The sequence below is a fragment of the Astatotilapia calliptera genome, chromosome 16 (genome assembly GCF_964374335.1).
Source record: "Astatotilapia calliptera chromosome 16, fAstCal68.1, whole genome shotgun sequence".
Lineage (NCBI taxonomy): Eukaryota > Metazoa > Chordata > Actinopteri > Cichliformes > Cichlidae > Astatotilapia > Astatotilapia calliptera.
In genome coordinates, this window is record NC_137437.1 from 14,460,345 (window position 1) to 14,482,043 (window position 21,699).

The 21,699-nt window shown below is 40.2% G+C and overlaps 1 protein-coding gene across 4 annotated transcripts; it reads left to right on the plus strand.

Moving 5' to 3' along the window:
* The first annotated feature begins 277 nt into the window (after nt 1-277).
* LOC113007854 (sentrin-specific protease 7) lies at nt 278-20,104 on the plus strand. 4 transcript variants are annotated; one of them, XM_026144856.2, is made up of 23 exons: nt 278-456; nt 4,398-4,482; nt 5,325-5,390; nt 5,469-5,584; nt 6,353-6,607; nt 6,993-7,117; nt 7,462-7,562; nt 9,821-10,151; nt 11,420-11,568; nt 12,588-12,722; nt 12,811-12,844; nt 13,417-13,644; nt 13,763-14,172; nt 14,333-14,460; nt 16,283-16,399; nt 16,514-16,630; nt 17,003-17,098; nt 17,195-17,382; nt 17,491-17,537; nt 17,625-17,668; nt 18,631-18,699; nt 18,812-18,962; nt 19,046-20,104. In XM_026144856.2, the coding sequence occupies exons 2-23, from the start codon at nt 4,426-4,428 to the stop codon at nt 19,199-19,201; spliced, it is 3,120 nt and encodes a 1,039-aa protein (XP_026000641.2). In that variant the 5' UTR covers nt 278-456; nt 4,398-4,425; the 3' UTR covers nt 19,202-20,104. The 4 variants fall into 4 exon arrangements, with proteins under 4 accessions (XP_026000641.2, XP_026000639.2, XP_026000640.2 ...); XM_026144854.2 differs by having other exon boundaries at nt 281-399; XM_026144855.2 differs by lacking the exon at nt 5,325-5,390 and having other exon boundaries at nt 281-399.
* Nucleotides 20,105-21,699: the final 1,595 nt, after the last annotated feature.

Genomic DNA, 21,699 nt, shown 5'->3' on the forward strand with positions numbered 1-21,699 from the left:
TATGAAATCCCGTTCCTTTTCACCTCAACTTTAAGGTTCGACCTCCTCTGCTGTAACTGGTCAAGCCCAGATTCGATCATGACCAACTGGCCAATCCACCACCATTCATTTATATCGTTAAAAAAAAAAAGAAATAAACCCCCATCGGCCCATAAAAACGAAAAATCACGAGCGCCCCACCGGGCAAATGCCCTGGTCTCAGCCCGCTCAGAACACCGGCGCTACAACACCGCCTGGGAACAAACTGCTCTTCACGCTCTTGTTTTGCTCTGGATGCACTTCCGGGTTTCACCGGATGTTCCTAAGGAATATTGCAGCGCCCGTTGGGTACACTATCGGACTGTGGAAAATGTGTGCCTTCTGTGACTGTAAGGTGCAGGTGTACACGTCCGTGGGAAAGTAGGTTTCCAGTTTCCTGATACTGTGCGTTGCACTTGCGAGCGGCTGTGGCCTGGGGTAAGCTTTAGCTTTCCTGCGTGTTTCTAGCATCATGGGTAAGCCATAGCTTTAACGCTGCTAGCTGTAGCCGAGAGCTAATCAGATTTAGTCTTTCTGGTGTGTTCAGGCAGAGAAAATAAACATAAATAAACACGAGGTCTGCACGGTGACCTCCGAGGTTACAATGTGCCGTGTTACAACCATAATAAAGGTTGGCTGTTTGGATTGGGAGCAGCATGTGCGCTAAACATCAGCTTCAATTACAAAAGAAAGCTGGAGTGTTGCTTGCTGAACTGGCAGTGTCGGTCGCTTATGGTTAGCTGCAAGTCGGTACTGTTACAGTCACAACACTGAGTTTTATATATATTTCTGAGTTTGCATTTCATCATTTTGGCTTATGAGAGTCCACAAAGAAACTGATTTATAATTCATTTAACTTCATAAGATCTGTCGATGGTGGTTGATGCAAAATAGGAAATGCATGTGAGTTTAAACATATAGGAAGTACATTTTCTTTTGATCATGTTTGGCAGCAATTCGTGTGGTCTGCCAAGTGCCTTTTTCCCCTTTTACAGCAACATGTGATGTAGTTTCCTTTTGGAGAGGGTTTATTTACTGAATAATACTTTTTCCAGGGTTTGAAGTCAGTTAACTGACTTCAAACCCTGGAAATACCCTGGAAATACTCATACTTTTGTGATACGCTGGCCAGGATAACAACGTGGGCAATGTATCTGCAATATTCTGCAGTCTGACACACTCTGAGAGACATTTATGTCAGATGCATAATGATATATGCCCATTGACCATTTTATTAGGTACACCCGTTCAACTCAAAACAAATACAGCCAATTACATGGCATCAATTTGAGGCATGTAGATATGGCCAAGAGGACCTGTTCAAACTCTGAGCATCAGAATAAGGAACAAAGGTGCAGCAGAAGACTACAGCGGAGTGGCAGTTAAGAACAGGAAACTGAGGCCACATTGTGCACAGGCTCACCAGAATCGTCCAATCTCTATTGTCCGATTATGGTCTGGTTTCTGCTGCAACATTTTGTTAGTAGCATTATAATTTAAGGTAAACAACATGAAAGCATGTGGTGGAAGTGTAATAGTGTGGGGATATTTTCTTGCACACTTAAGGTCCTTTAGTACCAACTGAGCACCGTTTAAACATCACAGCCTACCTGAGAATTGCTCGCCACGTCCATCCCTTTATGACCAGAGTGTAAACATCATCTCAGGTTTGGTTCTAGCAGGAAAGCGCACTATGTCACACAGGCAGGGCTCTAGACTAACTTTTTGCCATGGTTGCACTGGTGCGCCTAAAAATAAAATTTAGGCGCACCAGCACAAAAGTTAGGCGTACCCAAATTTTTTAACTGCATTACTTAACACCGCAGTTTTACATGTTCACGTTTTTTTTTTATTTGTAAATGATTAACTAACAACCTTTCAAAATGATTAACTTGACACCCCCTTTGCTGCCCAAATTAACAGCAGCTCCATCAGCCCCCATAGCAATGATTTTATCCAACCAGTTACTGCACTGGTCCCCAAGAGCAGCAAATGCTTTCTTTGAGGCAGCATAAATTCCTAAACAAATTAAAAAAAAACCCATTTACCTCTCAGATCAAGAGTTTACAATGCAGTCTTTTTCAGTTTGAGTTTCTATATTCATGTATTATTGCTATGTTTAATTTTCAATGATAAGAACATGCTAGATATGGTTAATTCAGTAACACGACGTAATATTATTAATCATATACATAGGCTACGTGACATGACATGGCTTACCTTGGGCATGGGCATGCTGGACCTCAATGTGTCCAATCAGTATATTCGCTGGTCTTCCTTTTTGCAAGATACGAGCGTACACAATGACACATTCTTTTGTAGCGATGTCTGTGTCTCCATCGATCAGGAAGGCCATGTATGTACTGTTCGCAATTTCCACTGACGTCTTTTTTTTCAGTGTGTCAGCGATTACGCCTATAAACTGGGCGCACGCAACATCATTGCTGTATGTGGGGTTTATGTCCAAGCCATTTTTCCTGTGAAGAGTTATTTCTGACTTGAAGTTAGTAAACGGAACTTCTTCTTTTGCAATATTGTAGGCGATGTTAAACTTAATGATCATCTCGGCCTCCTCCGATGACCTGTTTACTCCTGCCTGCCGCTGAAAGGCAGTGAGGAGCGGGGACATTTTGGCAGAGCATTTATCGCGGCATATAATGTGTCTTCTCGATGCTGTATGCTTTTTCAGCGTTTCAATTCGAAACGTATTAGCACCAGTGACAAATGCTGTGTTGCCGGCCATGGTCTTTCCACACTCGCGACAATAAATGCAGTGCATCATATTGTCAGCTTGGCTGTATCTTAGCCAGGGAAACTGGTCAAGCCACTCGATTCGAAATCTATACATTTTCTCACTTTTACTTTCAGTGGACTCCGGCTGGGAGTCGATCGTATGTGGCTCATTTTCTGATGCCGTCTCCGGACCAGTGTTTGACAAAAACGGAGAGGTTGATGGCTCCGTGTCAGAGCGCTGGCTCAGAATTTTGGACTGATCAGGCCTTAACTTAACGAAAAAGTTATCAATTTTTCTTTTCATATTTTCTCAATACCAACTTCATACACTTCTGACCTGGGCTACTCACCCTTCTCTATCTGCCCGCACTTTCAAACGTAAACACAAGTAGGTCTGCAGGAATATCTGGACCACGGCCAATCACAGAGGTCCCCGCCTCTGAGTATCTCTGATTGGTTTAGAACACGACATGGGCATAATGTGTGTCTGTTGTTGAACACACGGAGACTTTCAGGGTTGCTGAAACTTTTTTTTCCGAGAAAATACTTGGTCGCACCGGTGCAACCAAGTATTTTTTATTAGTCGCACCATGGAGAAATTTGGTCGCACTCTAGAGCCCTGCACACAGGTCAAATCTTCTCCAGCTGGTTTCTTGAACTTGACAATGAGTTTATCAGATCTCAGTCGATAGACCACCTGTGGGTTGTGGATGCGAAGTTATTAAATTTGCAGCAACTGTGTGAGGCTTTTATGTCAATGTGGACCAAAATCTCTGAGGAATATTTCCAGCAACTTGTTGAATCTATGCCATGGAGAATTAATACAGTTCTGACGTGGGGGTCCAACCTGATAGTAACAAAGTGTATCTAATAAAGTGTCCGGGGAATGAATGTATTACTCAATTTATTTATTTATTTTTAAAGAAAGCTTATTGTGGTAATGTTCTGGGGTTATTATTCAGTTTTAATAATGTTTGAGTGTTTAGCTGAATGTGTGGTTTGCCATGTTCCCCCTCATTTTTCTTTTCTTTTTTCTTTTTTTTTAAACACAAGCTGATTAACTGCTGTTTATTTAACCATGTGTGCGTGACCACAACAAGTCATGAAGTACTGATGTTTTTGCCTGAGCAAATAAAAAAAAACACAGTGTTATGTCACGTTTCATTAAATCAGGCTCAGTCATTTTTGTTCATAAAATATTCCATAAAAACTGGAAAATGTGTTTTGTTTCAATGTTCAGAAAACATATCCCAAGAGGAAGCAGTTATGTTGTATTCCTGTGTTAATATTTGTCTCACAGCTAACTATAGGTCATAAAACTATATGTCAGCAAGTATTTCCTGTTTTAGGAAGTCATTAGTCTTCCCATTACGCACATTTTTCTCTGTTTTATCACATTTGTCTAAATTTTATTAACATTTGGCAGGAATCTGTTAGCATGTCCATCTTTTGGAAGTTATTTGACTGAGCCACCCAGTTGGAGTTTTTCTTCCAACAAAACTTGTTGTTTGTTAGATTTATACCATTTTCACATTCACATGCAGGCCATTTTACATGCTACTGTTCTTGATGATGATAATAATAATAATAATGATGGCACACTATATGGCTTTTTTCACATTTGTCTTTTTGTTTGCTTCTTGCAGTCTTGTTGCTGTGCCTTACCCGTGGACCATGATGGAGCAAAGGAGAGCCTTAACTATTCCATTTACAGTGGGCAAGGATAACCTGGTATATATATCACCTATGTTTTATGAAATACCCACTTTCCATTTCATCCATTCATTCTTGTGAGCTTGTGTGAGTGTGCCGTTTTAATTGTATTTCCTCTTGGCCCAATCCTGTGGTGCTGATGGCTTCATTGCTGCATTCATATCCTTTGCTGATCACAAGCACGTTGCAAATTGGGATTCTTTTACTTTCTCACATGTTTGCTCTTGTCAGTCTGATAATCAGTGAGCCCACTCTCTTCCTAGTAAGGGCTGGAGACCTGACTGATTGAGGATAGGGAGCTGTACTTAGTGGATTTCCTTGCATAATCAACGCTTAAAAGCTGTTACAAGGATTGCAACTAAGAGTTACTTTGACTCCCACTGAAGCTGCTGATTATGTCTTCGGTGAACTTATTCATTGCTGGTGTTTGTAAAATATCAGAAAACTAGCAAAAATAACACCTCTTAAGATACCACAATGCTAAGTTCTCCTAACAGAAGTCTAGATTTAGTTTACAATGACAAAACGAGAAGCAACAGATGCTTCTTGAGAAACAGCTGAAAGTGGACAATGCAGGTCTTTTTGCCCGAGAGTCAACATTTTTAAATAGGTGTCAGCTGACTCGTCCAACAATTCATGGGTTAGGGAGCTTTGACTGCTACCCATCATTGTATTTGAACTGGAATTATAGACGCTAGCTTATACACACCGCTTTAACAGCAGCTGGTCTGACAGTTGCAACTGCATGCAACAAGCTTAGCATATTTCCTTAGTTGTGTGAAAGAAATCTTGCGCTTTTGTTTATTGCATTGCAATGTGTTTTATACAAGCATGGTCACTAATAACCATATTAATTTTAGATGGAAAATCCACTCAGAATTCCCATGACATGTCTTTCATCAGAGTATGGAAAATTAGAAAGACAGGTACAGCGTTATCTTTATGCTAACATGGTTATTCTGGGTTATTCTTATAACTAACAGTGTCTGCCTCCTCTTTGAAAGGTTTCCTGGACTGCGTTTGCAGATTGCAAATTCAGAAATCGCAAGTCACCGCATAAAAACGGATCCACGAAGTTTGATCACAGCCATGCAGCTATGATCGCACTGGACATGGACAGGTAAGGAGGCAAGAAGTGTCGTGTGATGATTTGACTTTTTTAAACTGCGGACTAAAATATCTGCTTATGATTTAAAACTCATAAATATGTGCTGTTGTCTACACTGAAGCGTACTGCGCTTATGTTCTCTGTAAAAAAATAAAAAATAAAAAATAAAAATTTTTTTTGCAGTCTTAAGCATTCACAAAATGGGGCGCTCACAATTAATAATGAAGTTCTCCAAGGTCTCTCTTAATCTAACCTTCATTACTCCAGGACAACAAAAATAAAAAAGTGTCACTGCAGTATTTCTTCAAAATTAGAGTACGGTAATATCATTTCTCTGCAGAGCACTTGCAGGAGCAACAGAAATGGGAGAAGAAGGGTAAAGAGTGCTGATAAATGAAATAGATGGAGGTGGTCATTGTTCTTTAAGACAGGTGCTGCACAGTTAGTATACGTCCATTAAAATGCCTGTTTGGGCCACCCAGGCATATTTGCCTTTTCTGTATATATTTTATAAATTTTGCACAGTGGTCAGAGTTGCGGTCCATAAAGGAAACATTGCAAACACCATGACTCAAAGCCAAGCTTATCATTTCTGCACATGTGACTTATCTACACCATTAGACCGCACCCTGTTGATCAGCTGGCACACATAAAGTCTCACGTGCAGAGATAGATGAGTTTTAAGCCTGAATACCTCAGTGGGCTTGATGGGAACAATATGCGGAGAAGACGTCGTTCGAGGAAGGTTGTGAATCAACGATTCTCTGCTTTCTCCCACAGGAGGAAGCCTCTTCTGATCCTGACAGATGTCCTGAAGACAAAATTCGGCATGGAGTATATGGAAAGGACAAAAAAGACTCATAGTGCGAAGAACAGAGGACAAACGCCAAGCAGGCGGAGGGAGAGCGGTCAGTGTAGAGAGGAAACACCGACCTACAGAGACACTAGATCCAGTCAGAGGGAAGCCAGGAATAACAGGAGCAAGAGTGTGACACCCAAGCGCAACCAGAGGACTGTCACTCCAACCTCCCAAAGGTGGGATAGCATTGTAAAAGAAGTAATGTGAAGGACTATTAGTTAGATGAAGCAGTCGGTCTCTCTCAAATATCCTTACGAGCAGTAAGTTCTGGTAAACACCGACCAACCCAATAAGACGAAGGGGGGGGAAAGTAAGTTAAAAAGTGTGTGTCTTTCTGGCCACTTTCATTAATTTTACATCTTTAGAGGCTTGTAGAATCTGCAGTAGCTCATTTTAATTGGGGAAACATATTTACATACAACACACTTTACACTAAAGCCAGCATACTTTTTTTTTCAACCCAGACCTGAATGGAAACGCCCAATTTTTAACAGTTTGCTAAAAATAGGAATAAACTGTACAGCATAATCAGAACATCTTTTCCCGTCTTTTTCTCCACAGGTTGAGCCTTAGAAGAAGACCACAAAATGTTGACAACCAAGAGGACAAAGAAGAAAGCAAAGATATCGAGGAGGTGATAATAGGCAAGGACAACACAGAAGATGACAGATTTGCTGAAGTTGTAGGTGGGTAAACATGAAGAGTTGATGCAGTTGTTGGTTTAATGCTGCTGGCGCTCTTTTGTGACTGACTTTGTTGTCATAAAGACAATGTTGGATTTAACTGTGAATAAATCGTGTACTCGAGACATTACCGTTCCATCCACCGCTGGTCTTATTTCCAGAGTAGCTTTAAAAAAAACAAAAGTTATATAGAGCAAAGGACATCACATGTTACTCTGTTTACTTATCAGTGTTTAAAGTTTAGTAATCGTTTTCCTGTTTTTGACCTGCTTTGAGGACAGGGAATTCCATTCATAGGTTGTCAGTGGTGTATGAGTGTATTTTAACTTTATATGTTTGTCATGCAGACTGTGGGTTGTCTTTGAGCTGGGAGCCTGCTGAGGATATAGTGTCCTGTGACATCAAAGACAGGTGGACTGATTCAGAAAAAGATGCACAGCCTAGTCTGGTGAGTACCACTTTTAAAACTCAAAATGAAACCAGGAACAATCAACCTTGATTAAACTTAACCAATCCCCGGAGAGCTCAGCAGGTGTGCACCAGACTATGCAAACATGGTAGCAAATTTTCTTGTCAGCCTTGTGCTTTGAATAAGGCTTTGAGTCCTTTCCACGCAAGCAGTCAGAGTCTGAAACACTGGAAAAACAGAAACTGAAAGCCAAAGTTGATTGGCATACTTCCTGGCCATAACAATTGAGATCATGTGTGGGGAGATTCTGGCTCTAAAGTTAGAGATAAAAAGTAGAGACGCGTCCTAACCAACTGCAGGCTCAGTGATCAAGAACTGGCAGGTGACAAGAGAAAAGGTGTTGGCAAACCAATAGAAAATGTGACTGTTGGACAGATTAGGTTGAGACAGAAGCTCACTTCCTCTTTGAATTTAAGAGATTCAGTGATATAAGGAACTTTTTCAGGAGATAAAGTGACGGGGCACATCTTACTTCCCAGTACATGTTAGCATGTTGTGACCTGAGCCTAAGAGTTACTGCATGAATTCCACCCCTGTATCGTTTTAGTGAATTTAGTGCTACAGTTAACTAGATTAGAACAAAAGCTGGGAAACGAGTAACCTGCCTCAACACAGACAGCATAGACAGAAGGAAGAGCGCAGGGCACCTCCCCCACCCTCATTCAGATCTCGCGTTTGGAATTATTTTGGTTTTCATGTCACGTATGACCCTGAAGGTAAGCGAGTCATGGACTAAAGTAAAACAGTATGTTGGATGTGCCATGCAATGCTCAATTACATGGGTGGGAACTAGTGTGTTAGCGCAGTTAGCTCGTTAACGTGTTGGCCGTCTAGCCCCATGCACGGGGCGATCGGCGGTAGCTCGTTAACGGAGATTTGCCGTGTTGTGGCGTTAAGGTCATTTCAACGAGATTAACCTGAAAGCACTAGTGGGAACACAACGAATATGACTGCACATTTACGCCGACATCATCCTAGTGCAAAGACAAAAACAACAAGCATGCTACTAACTTTAGCCGAGTCATTTAGACAGTTGTTAGCACATGATTCTCCTTATGCTGCTGAGAATATAGCCCAGAAGAAGCGGATAGTATAGCTTTTATTTTGGAAAGAGACATTTCTCTGTAGTAAACTCTCTTTTCCAAAGATGAGTGATTCCTCAATCAGATACAGGGCTCGCAATATCGCTAGCCCGACGTCCCGGAGCTAGCGATTTTTTTCAGTCGGGCTACCAAAATCTATCTCTGCCCTGCCCGTCTGGCTATTGTAGGAAGGAAAAATATATGTCAATGCTTTTGCATTCTTTCAGAAATGTAGCTGGGTAATTATGTCATTGGCATCGGTGAGCCACTGTCAATATGTGACATATTGAAATCGCGTTTGAATTTGCGCTTGTTTTTTTGCTTTCACTTTGCAATCGTGCGAACTGTGTATAGAGAGCGACAGCACTGATCTGTGAGTGATGATCATTTGCGCACCAATTCCTCTGACATCGTCTTATTAATCGTTAGCTTACTATGCAAACATGACAAGTGAAATCTCCCGCAGCTTAAACATGTGAGAGGTTGATCGCGCAGAGAATCGCTGAGCTTATGTGAGTGCGTGTGTAAAAGCAGCAGGATTTATATTTGACTACGATGACCTGGATGACTGAGAACCTTCACAGACAGATATATATTTTAGTTCTTCTGAGCCAAATAAGACAGGTCAGGGTGAAGAAGTGACAGCCAAAGAAAAGCTTACCACAAAACGGAGAAGTTATGACAAATCAGACTATAAGGCAAAAAGAAAGTGCAGCTTTATGGTTTCATGGACAAAAGAATTTCTGTGGCTGCAATATGACGAGCTAAATAACCAGGGCTGCACATAAGTGGTCCGCAGGTGCGTATTCGCTGTCAAAATAAAAAACACGCACAAGGGTTAGGGTTAAATTTAAAAACTGTACTTTTGAGTTAAAATATATATTTATAATTTTAATAAATGACAAATTAAAAAGGCATGAACATTTTTTTGTATCGAAAAAATATCGAACCGTGACACCAAAGTATCGAACCGAACCGTGAATTTTGTGTATCGTTGCACCCCTACTCAGCAGTTGTTATTCCGTGTCTAAAAAGTGAGATTAAACATTTATTTTGTTTTACTGTATTCTAAAAATGGCTCTGTGATCTTTCAGTTTATGCTGTGTGCTCAGTAAACAGCAGAAGTGATACATTATACTTTATGTTGTGTGATAGAAGAGGAAAAGAAGGGATTCGGCGTCCCAATGCAATGGAACGGAGAGCCCCAAACGCAACCGCGAGAGCGTTCTTCAGCTCACAGAAGAAGATGGAAGAGATGGAGGAGCATTCTCTGCACCCATTTGTCACGAGGACAGTAGAGAGGATGGTGATTTGGAGAGCTTGGAGCATTGCATAGTGCAGTTCACGGTGGGTGAAGACAATGGAACAGAAGTTCTTGTCCCAGTCATCAACCCTGATTTGGAACGCGAAGATTTTACTGGCAGCCCAAGACAAAGCCTATCATCCACACAGGACAACGGGAATCAGATCAGTCCCTCTGAGCCCAGTGAGTACACCCAACAAACGTGTGGCTTCAGTCCACTGCTGAGTGTGTCTGAGCAGGCCAGAACCTGGCAAATGAATGTGTGTGTGTGTGTGTGTGTGTGTGTGTGTGTGTGTGTGTGTGTGAGGGCCTCATTTAAACAAAACTTCAGTAATTAATTGTGCTGCATCTGCTCAGTGACTTTGAAATTGACTCACCTTGAAATAGCGGCCATCAAAATAAAGTGTGTTACTAAGTCATACATGTTATAAGCGGCTCTTAGTCAGAAAAGTTGCACAACCAATATTCCCGATTATGAGAGAGAAAGCTACTGCCTATTTACAGCATGTGATGGAGAAATAGGCTTTTGCTGATTGTTTTAACAGATTAAAAGACCTGCATTTGTGGTGACGAACCGTTTCACTCTAACAAAGTACAGCTATACTTTTGAGCGTTTAATTCTCTCAGCCCTCTTCACAAAGACCAGGATTTGTGTGTGCGTATGTGTGACACAGGGCGCTATCTGTTGGACTAGTTAAATGCATCTTAAACTAATCTCTTAATCAGTAATGGTGGTCAGATAAAATGTAAATGATAACTTTGTTTATGTAGCAATAAATACATGTAATTTCTTTCTTTTTTATTTCTCCACGGCTGAAAGCAGTACTGATAATTTTGGTGCTTATTGATTCTCCAGTTTTTTTAATAATTTTTTTCCCAGGGTTCATTCAAAACCAGGTTTTGGGGTCCATCCCTACTAGGAGGCATCCTAGGAGTCTGATGCCTGAACCAATTCAGCTGATTCTTTTGAGTGTGAAGCAGGATGTTATTAGGTTGTAACCATTAGTTGCTTTTTGCATACATTCACCAAAATTAGTTTGAAAAGTTACTAAAAATGTCAAAGATGTCAGCTACCCTGAGGACTTACTTATTTATCAAGTTAACAAGCTGTTATTTTAATGCCTTAAACACTAAAATACAACTTCTCTGTAGCATCCATGTTCTTTCTATGTTTATGAGGCACATGAACACACTGAAGACTGACGCAGGAAAAGGGGCCATCCGGGAGCACGTGAAAATACAATTAGCAGCTACAATGTTTTCACTGTTTAGCTTACCCACGTGCCTTTTCCTGGATTACTACTGTCCTCACTGTGGCTTTAAAGCCCATTACATTTCCATTATACAGTATCAGATAGGGGCTTATGTGTCCTCAAGCGTTTTGTACTTTTAGAGAATTCCAAAGAAAAGGTTCACTCTGGCCTCATGTTGTCTTAATGGTTGTGTTTCAGTTGTGCTGTCCAGTGACGATGAGGAGGGTGGAGACGTTTCTCGGGGCTGCAGCCAAGTCCGCACACTGGTCGCTGTGGAAGACGCAGTAATAAAGGGTCAGTCGTCACAGGAAGCTGAGGCCAAACAGCAACACACTGCTGACATGCAGGTTGGTAGAGTGTGTTCAGTCCAGCACAAACACATTTCATATGTGATCTCAGTTTTTATAATCCCCTTATATATGTTCTTTTCCTTTTTTATATTGTGCAGACAACAGCCTCGCACATGCCTCTAAACTGAGCTGAGCTAATGCCCAGATTAACATGACATCACAAAGGGTGTTTTACAGACATGATCCGGGGGCCTAAGGTTTTACTTCACCCCAGGGTGTCCAAGTCACCAACTGCTAATTAAAAGACAATACTTTGCCTGTGCGGCAGCCACTTAGTCTTGTATCTGACCCAATGACATGAAGGGAGAGAGGAGCCATGCACGTGGATGTCTGGATATAATAAAAGGAAGAACTTGTTCTTTTCTAAACCATTATGTTATCGATTTCACAGTCACGTGAACTAAGATCACTCTACAGCTGCTTTCAAAAACTGCCACCATTGTAAGATCGTGGCATTATAAGGAGAACATCGAGTTTCAAACCTGGTACATTAACAATGGTTTATAGTCAATGCATTTAACACATGCATCAAATTTTGGCAGGAAGAGTCACTGAATTCAGCTTTAAATAGCTTTGCAGTGCATGCAGTGAGTAAGAATATTTGTGTGTGTGTGTTCTTTAGCTGTAGCACAGTATCACAGATCAGTTTCATTTAGTGCCACAAAAAGGTTGAACAAACTCCTGCAGAATAGACCACCAGGTGACCTCCTGCGTCTTCTCTTTCTTTCTCATTTGAGCAACATATCAAGACAAATATCTCGATATGCTATTTTTCAATAGACAGCGGAATACCTGCAAACTGCCATGTCATTCTTTTAACCACCACCAGATGGTGCCAAAGCAACAATTTTATATAGCCTCTGCATGCTGCCCTTTAATCATGCCACTAGTTATCTTTGTAGTCTGTTATTATCCTGACATTACCGTGTATTAATCTGTTTGCATCGTTGTGCGGCTTCGCAGCCTGCTCTATTTCCTGTAAACTTTGCATGTGTGTGTCTGTTTGTGTTTTGCAGGTGTTTGTTGTGCACAACACTACTCTTCCAGTGACTTCAGCTCCCAGTTTCAATATAGACTATTCCTGCATGGAGTTGCCCTTCTGTGGTCTGCACTGTGGAGTTTATCATGGAAAAGCAAATGGACCCATCGCGGTAACCCTAATAAAATGCAAAGATGGGCTTTTTGCCGTAAGCATGCACAGAATTTGAAAATCTAATGCATCTTTCTCTCTGTTCACAGATAGAGGAGGAAGAAATCATCATCCCACTCAAAGGTAATATTTATAAATATGTTTTGATCTTAAGTAATTCCTTTTCCTAATAACTTTTAAAGAGAACCTCTCTCCATCAGCTTTTCTGATCATTTTTTGTGCCTTTGGGCAGGGTTGTATAAGCTTTGACACAAAAACAAGTCACCTCATTTTGTTTTGGCACAGTATCCTCTCCTAGCTTTTCACTTATTTCGCTTAGCTTCTTTGTGCTAATGCGTCAAACCCTCAAGATCCCAGTAGACTTTCACCTCTGAATCTGTAAAACTCAGTCAATTTATGGGTTCATTTAATGACATTTTAGCCTGCCTTTGTGTGCGTAACCCTTGTTTCTATTAAAGAAGAGTGGTTGAACATTATTTTCCAAAGCATTAAAAACAAAAGTATTACTTAGCTAGAAAAAGATTTATAAAAGGCAAGAACAAAATTGTTACCTTATACTTTAAAAATACTTGCACAAAATATACAAGCTGTTTGTCAATTTAACAAGACAAACATTGTAAAATACCAGAAACAAGAATAAAGTGTAAAGCTGTTTGTAAAAATGTATTGTCCTTACGACCGCATCTTGTGTTCAGACACCAGTGAGGAGCTGGAGGTGAAGTTGACCTTTGAGCGTTTGGAGCTGAGGAGGTACAGTGTTTGGGAGCGACAGGAACTGGAAGAACGACAGCTGCACTTTAAGGGTGATGAGGAGCCCACACCTGCTGCTGTGCTGCTATTTTGTGTGTCAGAAACTGCTGCCGCTTCGGTACAGCAGGACCTCCGCCTGCTGTCGGCCAAAAAAGATGGAGCTGTGAACACTGGTGAGACTGCTGGATGACAAGTTCAGGGTTTTGGTCATTTAAACTTAAAAATGCTGAAGGTTTCTGTTATATAGTGCCAGCATTCAGCATTATTTCATATTGCGCTCTGTTTTAATAGGGAAAGCCAGCCCTTTCATCCTGCTGACTCTGAGAGAACCTCTGGAGGGAATGGAGGGAGCTTTTTTGCGCTCTCTCCTGGACATTGTCTGTCTCAAGACTCTGGCAAATGAACAAACCAATTTAAGGCACAGTACAGACAGATTTAGTGAGTTGGGAGACGTTCTGTCTCCTGTTCTTTCTCTGGATGATAGCATAGAGCTGATTAGAAGAACTGGACTAGACTCTTTCCTGCTCTCCATGCTGGGTGTGACAAACACGGACACAGAACCTGAAGAAGACAAAAAGCCCACAGCACAAAAGACAGACTCAGTTTTAGAGACAGAGATTGCACCAGAGCCAGACACAGAAGCACCTTTGCTCAAACCAAAGCCTGATCAGGAAGAACAAAGGGTTGAATGTCCCTCTGATGTAAGTGTCTACTGGGTGGTTCAGTAAGAGTATACCCCCCCCCCCCCCAAAACCGTTTTTTCTTTACTGGTACTCAGCTTGCAAGCCTGCACATTTAGCTTGTGCCCACTTCACAATCACCTGACAGCCACTGGTCTGTGATGTGCATTTCCCTCCACAGAAGGAGAAAGAGGAACCGACTCCTGTGTATACAATGTGCCATCGTAGAACCAGAGGATCCTACTCTGTGTCACTGTGTAAACCAGGCTCCAGCTGGACTAAATATAAACATCAGGGTCTGGCTCACAGGCAAGTAGCCTAAGCTAAGATGCTTATGAGATTCATCAGTGGAGGTTTGAGATCTGTTCATACAGACCACCAGTATATTTAAAATATTTGTACAGACAGGTCCTTAAGTATTTGGACAGTGGCACAAATTTTATAATTTCTGCTTCTTTACGCCAACACAGAGGATTTGAACTACAGCAATTAAGCTGTGATTAAAGGTGTATGTCAGGTACTTTGATTTTAAGTTGCCCGGACAAGTGAGACTAAATGTTAAAAAGTTACAGGAAAAGTTTGGGTAGTTCCTTATACAGGCTGTCCTATTATTATAATAGATTTTATCATTTGAGTTGATTAATTCATAGAAATGTTTTTTTTTATATTTTTAAACTGGACCCAGTATAAATAGTGGAAAACCAGGAACTTTTGTGTTATTTAACTGTTTATCTGTTCATTACTTTGGTGTACTATGAATGAAGTCTTCAATGGGCTGATGTAGGTGTTAATTCAGGGAGGTTGGAGCAGTTTTGTGGATAGTTGTGGCCTGCTACTTGTTATTTTTTGAGGAAAACCAAAAACTCATGGTTGACCATGAAAAACAGGTTAAGTGGATGATCGTAAAGCTCTCATAGGTGAGGAAAACCCTTTCACAACACATCTAGCAAATTCGGGAATATTTATAAAGAAGTAGCTGTATCACCATCAAGGGCTATAATCAAAAGATGCCTTTGTGACAGTAAATACAGAGGGGCTACAGCAAGATTCAAACAGCTAGTATTGGTCAAGAACAGAACAAACTGGTTAGACTTTGCTAAGAAACATCTAAAAAACATCTGGTCCAGCTGTGGAGTAGGATTCTGCAGAAAGATTAAGTCCAGATGAGCGTGAACCAGAGTGATGGGAAGAGAAGAGTATGAAGAACAAAAGGAAGGGCTCGTGATCTGAAGCATACCACATCATCTGTCAAACACAGTAGAGACAATCTGATGGCATGGAAATGTATGGCTGCGAGTGGAACTGGGTCATTGTTGCTGATTGATGATGTGACTGCTGATAGAAGTAGCAGCATGAATTCTTTGCAAAATGCTTTACTACTTGGATGCAGTCAAAATCCGGAAACCTGGATGACCTTTATTAAAGAGGATAATGACCCCAAACACAAAGCTAAAACTACCTGAAAACAAGGAACAGAAAGTTCTCAAGTGGCCAAGTCAGTCTACTGATCTCAGCCCAAGCTTATTTTCCACTTGGTGAAAGCAGAGAGCTCCACAAACAAACAGCTGAACACAGCTGCAGTAAATGCTGTCAGAGCTTCTCAAAGGAGGAACCTCTGGGGATGCCTATTGACTGCAAAGTATAATTCTTAGTTAATTCTGAGCCTTTTAAAATTGTGCTATGTTGTAATATCCTAAATTGCTAAAATAATATTTTATTGAGCTCCTCGAATAAATTTTAAGCCTCCACTTTGATCACATTGTGATTGCTTAATTTCGGATCCACTGTGGTGATGTCCAGAGGCAAAATGATTAAAATGTTCAAGCTGTAACACACTGCGAGGAACTTATTGGGATTATATTTATGAACGACAAGAGGAGAGCAGGGAATATTTTGACTGGACTAACTTAATTCTTAGATTAATCACTAATCAATCACAAAAGTGAATGAATAAACAAACTGCAAATTATTTGGGGTGTTAATACTACTATGAGGTCCCCATTTATCGTAATACTAATCTGACTTATGAGATCAGTGCATCCTCATAAAAACACTTTGAATAATATGTATAACCTAAAAGTTCTGATGATCTAAATAACGGCTCATTCTTATCTCCTGCTTCCTTACTTAGGTTGATCCAGTTTCCTCCTCCGCCAATGAAAGGAGGAATCACTGTTACAATGGAGGACCTGCAGTGCCTTGACAGTGGGAAATACCTTAACGATGTTATCATTGATTTTTACCTCAAGTATGAACTTTTATTTTTTTTATTTATTAAACAAAAGGCATTAATTGATTCTGAGTCTTGGGATAGAGATGCTTCTAAATTGATCGTTTTTGATTTTTGTGTTTTTAAAACCAGATACCTCCTCCAGAACGCATCTGCTTCAGTGGTCGAGCGCTCCCACATTTTCAGCAGCTTCTTCTACAAGCAGCTGACGCGGCGGGACAATGCCAGTGAAGGTGGCAACAGCGACTCGTAAGTAACCCTGATAGAGTTTGCAGTCTGCTTTGGGGTGTACTGATTGTGTGAAATGTCTTCACTTAAAGTGTTCTTACCTTCTTACGCTTTACTGGATTTAACAAGATAGCACAATAACTGCCAGCCGTTTAAGATACACTACATCCTCCTTAAACAGTATTATAACCTGCAGTACCTTTTGAGTTGGATGCATTGGTCATTAGTGTAGATGTCCACATCTACACCATCTAAGCTTCAAAGACCAAAATGCAATGCTTAATAGATTGCATGTTTAATGTATTTAGACCTGATATGTCCTGTAATCAAGATTCATGTTACAGGCACGACTCCAAAAATGTTTTTATTGTTTTTATTTTTGTTTGTATTCAGCTGTCAGAGACAGAGGCGGCACCAACGCGTGAAGACATGGACACGACACGTCGACATCTTCAAAAAGGACTTCTTGTTTGTACCTGTCAATCAGGAGTAAGTTCAGCACAGGAGGTGTTATTTGCACAGTTTTCTTCTCTTTTTAATTTTCAGTAAATCTGTTAAACACATCACATGACTCTCTCCATTTAGAGCTCACTGGTATTTAGTTGTCATTTGCTTTCCCGGACTGGGTGAGCCTAAAATCGAGGGCTGGACAGGAAAGAGCAGCGACGTGACGGAGGAGTCTGAGAGTCAAGATGATGCGCAAGGAAGTAAAAGCTTTAATGATGATGTGGAGAAATCACATATGCGCAGTGACAATATAGACACAGACACAGGTATTTTTGACTCATGCCTTCTTTGTCTTTGGTGTTTATATGTGGTGTTTATACCAGTGACGACAGAAAGGTGAAGGTAATCATTGTGTGTCGTTTCGTGTCTTTTAGAAAATACCCAGGAAGAATTCACCAAAGATTCACCACCTAATCCAGTAGTAAGATATAATTCAGTTACATATAAGAATATTTAAAAGTGTCTGTTTGTTCCTGCAAACCAGCTCAGTCTATTTTTGTCTTTGTAGAGTTGTACAGAGCTGACGTGGCAAAAGAAGACAGTTTGCAAAAGGTGAGTTTTTACACCTTTTTAGTCCATATTCTAAAAAGAAACTCCTTTTGTCCTCTGATCATCTGTTTTCTGACCTCTTAACACCATTTATGTTCATGCACTGATAATGGTTTAGTAGGGTGGGTCTAGATGGGGTGTTTTATTAGGAAAAGCAGCCCAATGCTCTAAATTGTGGCTGTGTGTGACTTCCTGCCAGGCTCATCTGCTTTGTGTAGCTTGACATGACTTCTATCCAAAATGTATTAGGCGCATATGTTTAAGCAGAAAGCTGCTTCCAACATACGTCTAATGAAGTCATAAGCATCGTCGACAGTTACTGGTCAGCCACCACTGGCTGATTTAACCCGTTGAGTTCAGTTCAACATGCCGCTCAATGTGTTGGTTTCCCTTGTTGCTGGGCTTCAAAAATGGTGGTTTAGATTTTTGTGAAGGAGTTGGTCTCATGAGTCATCGAGTGATGCCTTTGACCGACCAATCGGTGGCATGCAGTATGATGTCACATCTTTGGAGCGACTCGGCTTGTTTGGAGCCCCGGCTGAGCAGGTACTAATAAATACCTGCTACCAGGTAGATGGTTGGATACTTTTTGATCCCACAAGGGAAATTTTTGTGCTACAGCAGCATGATAAAGAGTAAAAATAGTACAGTGTTCAATCCAGAATAATAAACAACACAGTTAAATAATAGGGATATGGCTCTTATACTATGAGATGGTGCAGGAATTTATGTATTTACAACAGTGGTTAAAAAGGCACTACAACTTAATGTAAAACCCCTAACAGCTGAGCTGAGCCAAGTAGGCACTTGCGGAAAAGAGGCAATGGTCTTTGTGTGTTTTGGAAGTTTATGTGGTTTCCCCCCTGGTCTCTGGGTATTTAAACACATCTGAACAAAAAGACTTTACAAATGAAAGCTTGATATAAAAGTAAACACTGACTTGCAGCTGTCTGTCCTCTCTGTAGGCCGTGTATTCTTATCATGGATTCCCTTAAACTTTCTCTTCATGAACGAGTCTTCAAACTGTTGCGGGAGTAAGTATGACACCTTAAACCCACAATTCTGAAGCTGGGTATGCATGGGTATGGGTCTGTGTGAAATGTTATTGTATTTTTATTTTTTTTTAATGACACATTTGTCTGCCAGATACTTGCAGTCAGAATGGGAGGTGCGTCGTGGGTCACCGAGGGACTTTGGTCCTGATCAGATGAAAAGCTCACACTGCCACGTCCCCCTTCAGGATAACAGCAGCGACTGTGGCCTCTACCTGCTACAATACGTTGAGTGCTTTTTGAAGGTAAAGCACTTTTTTAACGTCACATTTAGTTTAGCTAATAATGCGTTCAAGGACAGCATAAATAATTCTGCTTCTGCTTTCAGGACCCCGTGGTGCACTTTGACCTCCCACTACACCTAGAACAATGGTTTTCACGGCAGCAGGTGCGAAGGAAGCGAGATGAAATCCGAGATCTTGTACTTAACCTTTACCGACATCAGAATCTGGATAATAGACTAGGAAAGCAGCTGAGCGGTTGAGCACATCACATTCCTGTAGCCATTAAAAATCACTGCTCATACTGAGCAACGGTCATTTCAGCGTGAACTGAAAATATTTCTTTTAAAGCAGATTCTTTTATTTTATGCATTAACTTGAAAATGTAAACCTTTGACTACCTGGGGGTCCTATTAGTGAATATAAAAGAATTGGCTAATTAAAAATAAAGGGCAGAAAAAAAATAAAAGCATATCTAGACACACAAATCAATCCAGACTTTTTACTGTTTGTTTTTATACTGATAACTATTTTATAAAGAAATATTAAAATTCAATTTTCTATGTAGTATGCCCAAGCAGATAATGTGTGAAAGCATAACAGTGGTAAAACTTAGTTTGCAAAGTGATATATTTAAAAAAAAAATTTTTTTTTAAGTTCTATTAGGATCCCCCTTGCTTTGATCTTTGGTTTCTTTTAAGCTTTTGTAGTTTGAATTCAGCTTGCTGGCATCTGGTAGACATTTCGTGTATTATCCGACTGACAGTTCAGTTCAGCTCAGATCTCAGTTGTGTGTTTTTTCTTATCCAGGTTGTCCCTGATGTTGCCTTCTTTTGTATCAAAGTTTTATTAGATGAGATTTACTTTAGACAAAATGTAAGAAGCGTCGGTGTGGTATTTAATAGACAGGAGTTTTCTTACTGAATTTCATTAGAAAAATATATGATTTGAAACCACAGGACTGTGCCTCTCCCTCCCAGCTACAGACAGACCCGGCAGTCACCCACTTCTCTAATTAAGTTAAAGTGTGTATAACAGTGTGTGTCTGTGACTCTCTGTAGAGCCCGACCAATACTTCATTTGAAAAAAGTCTGCTAATCTGATATATCGGCCAATTTTTTTTTTTCTTTTCTTTGTGAAAAATAAACAGATGTTCTTGTTTGAAACACAGTAGGAAAGGAATTAAGTGCAAAATTGCCATTGCTTTCATATCAAATTGCTTCACTGGCCTGTGCTGTTATCCTGCCTGGGTTTGTCCTGCAAAATGACTTTCAAGTCCTGGTTAATAGATAACTTTATGAATTTAACATGAATACACCTCGCAAAAAAAAGTTTAAGGGCACACACGCAGCATGTGTAATGACCTGCTGAAGACCCATTCAGTCCTTTATTAATGTTCTCAGTTTTCCCTTTTTGCCAGATTGTTCAGTTGTCGTTTTCTTGTGTAACACCTTTATGGTGTTCTCTTTGGGATTTTTTTTTAAATTTTTTATTTTGTCAGATGAATGTACAGAAACTGATTCCAAAATACATTTGGTTTCATTTGTATATTAAAACTTGTAGAAAAAATGATGCTTGTTCTGATGTGTCTTTTTTTTGTTGCTGTTTATATTTGAAACTAAATTGCTTAAGTTAATAAGCCCAGTCTGGTCCTTGTGAAGAATGATTTACAAACTGGTGCATTGTGAAGCGTTTTATTTTGACTGGTGAGTTGGTACACACGCTATGTTATTGTCAGTAGTGGATTCTTGTTACCCCACAGCCATTAAAGGGTGATGGGATATTGTTGTCACCCAACAAGGCAACGTAAGAGTTTTCAAACTGAAAACTCTGAAAATCTTCAGAGAGGTTTTCTGAAGGTGTTAAGAAAGACGTCACCTAGGAATTGTGATATGAAATTCTGGAAACTCCAACATTCTGTTCTGTTTGAGTTAAACTATCTGCTGCACATATTTTCTCAATCCAGTATGATCTTAGTTTGTGACTAAGAATTTCATGTTTTTTCTTTTTTCAAATTATTCTGAGATTTACCTGCGTCCCAGAAAGTATCACTAAATGTCCTTAGCAATGTGAGTTTTTTAAAGATTGTTTATTATTCATTTTTTGTTTGCTTGTTTGTTTTGATGATGCCTCAGATTTTAAAATGTAAAAAAAACAAACCCCAAAGCATTTTGGTATATGAAGCTAAAATTTCACATTTTTAGGCAAATCTAAGATTATATGAGAGATTACATGACCCACGTTTTAAATATCACAATAATTAACAATATACTTACTTTTGCTTAAGGATCATATTATTTTAATTTCAACCTCCAAATGTGTGTTCAAACACTCTTTGTAAATGCTACAAAAAGTTGGTCTACTCAAAGGCAAGAAGAAGCAGATTTCCAGTTTGAAAACTGTTTAAACCCCATCGAAATAGCAAGTGGCTAAATGTCATCTCTTGAGCTCATGAGTCTGAGTGCACATTTAACTGGGTGACTGCCAGTTAAAGGGACTCTTTTTTTTTTTTTTTTCCCCCAAAATGACCTTAATGGCCAACTCAATCCTTGACCTGCCTCACATTCCTCTACATACATAGAGTACATGTGGCTGCTCTTTGGCCTTTATGTAGCCATTGTTACCTCCTCTCTGACCACGTTTCCTCCACACTAAGTACCCTCCCCTCCCAGTGTTGCTCCAGTAACTTCTTGGTGAGCTCTCCTAAAAGACTTACTGTAAACAGGATTAGAGAGCATTAAAAAATCCTCCTCTCTCTCAA

What these genes read in the sequence shown, in the direction of transcription:
- LOC113007854 (XM_026144854.2), top strand. Translation starts at nt 296, where the DNA reads ATGTTCCTAAGGAATATTGCAGCGCCCGTTGGGTACACTATCGGACTG. An exon ending in GATCAGTCCCTCTGAGCCCA is followed by an intron (nt 10,152 to 11,419) that starts GTGAGTACACCC and finishes GTTGTGTTTCAG; the next exon opens with TTGTGCTGTCCAGTGACGAT. An exon ending in AAGAAGACAGTTTGCAAAAG is followed by an intron (nt 17,669 to 18,630) that starts GTGAGTTTTTAC and finishes TCCTCTCTGTAG; the next exon opens with GCCGTGTATTCTTATCATGG.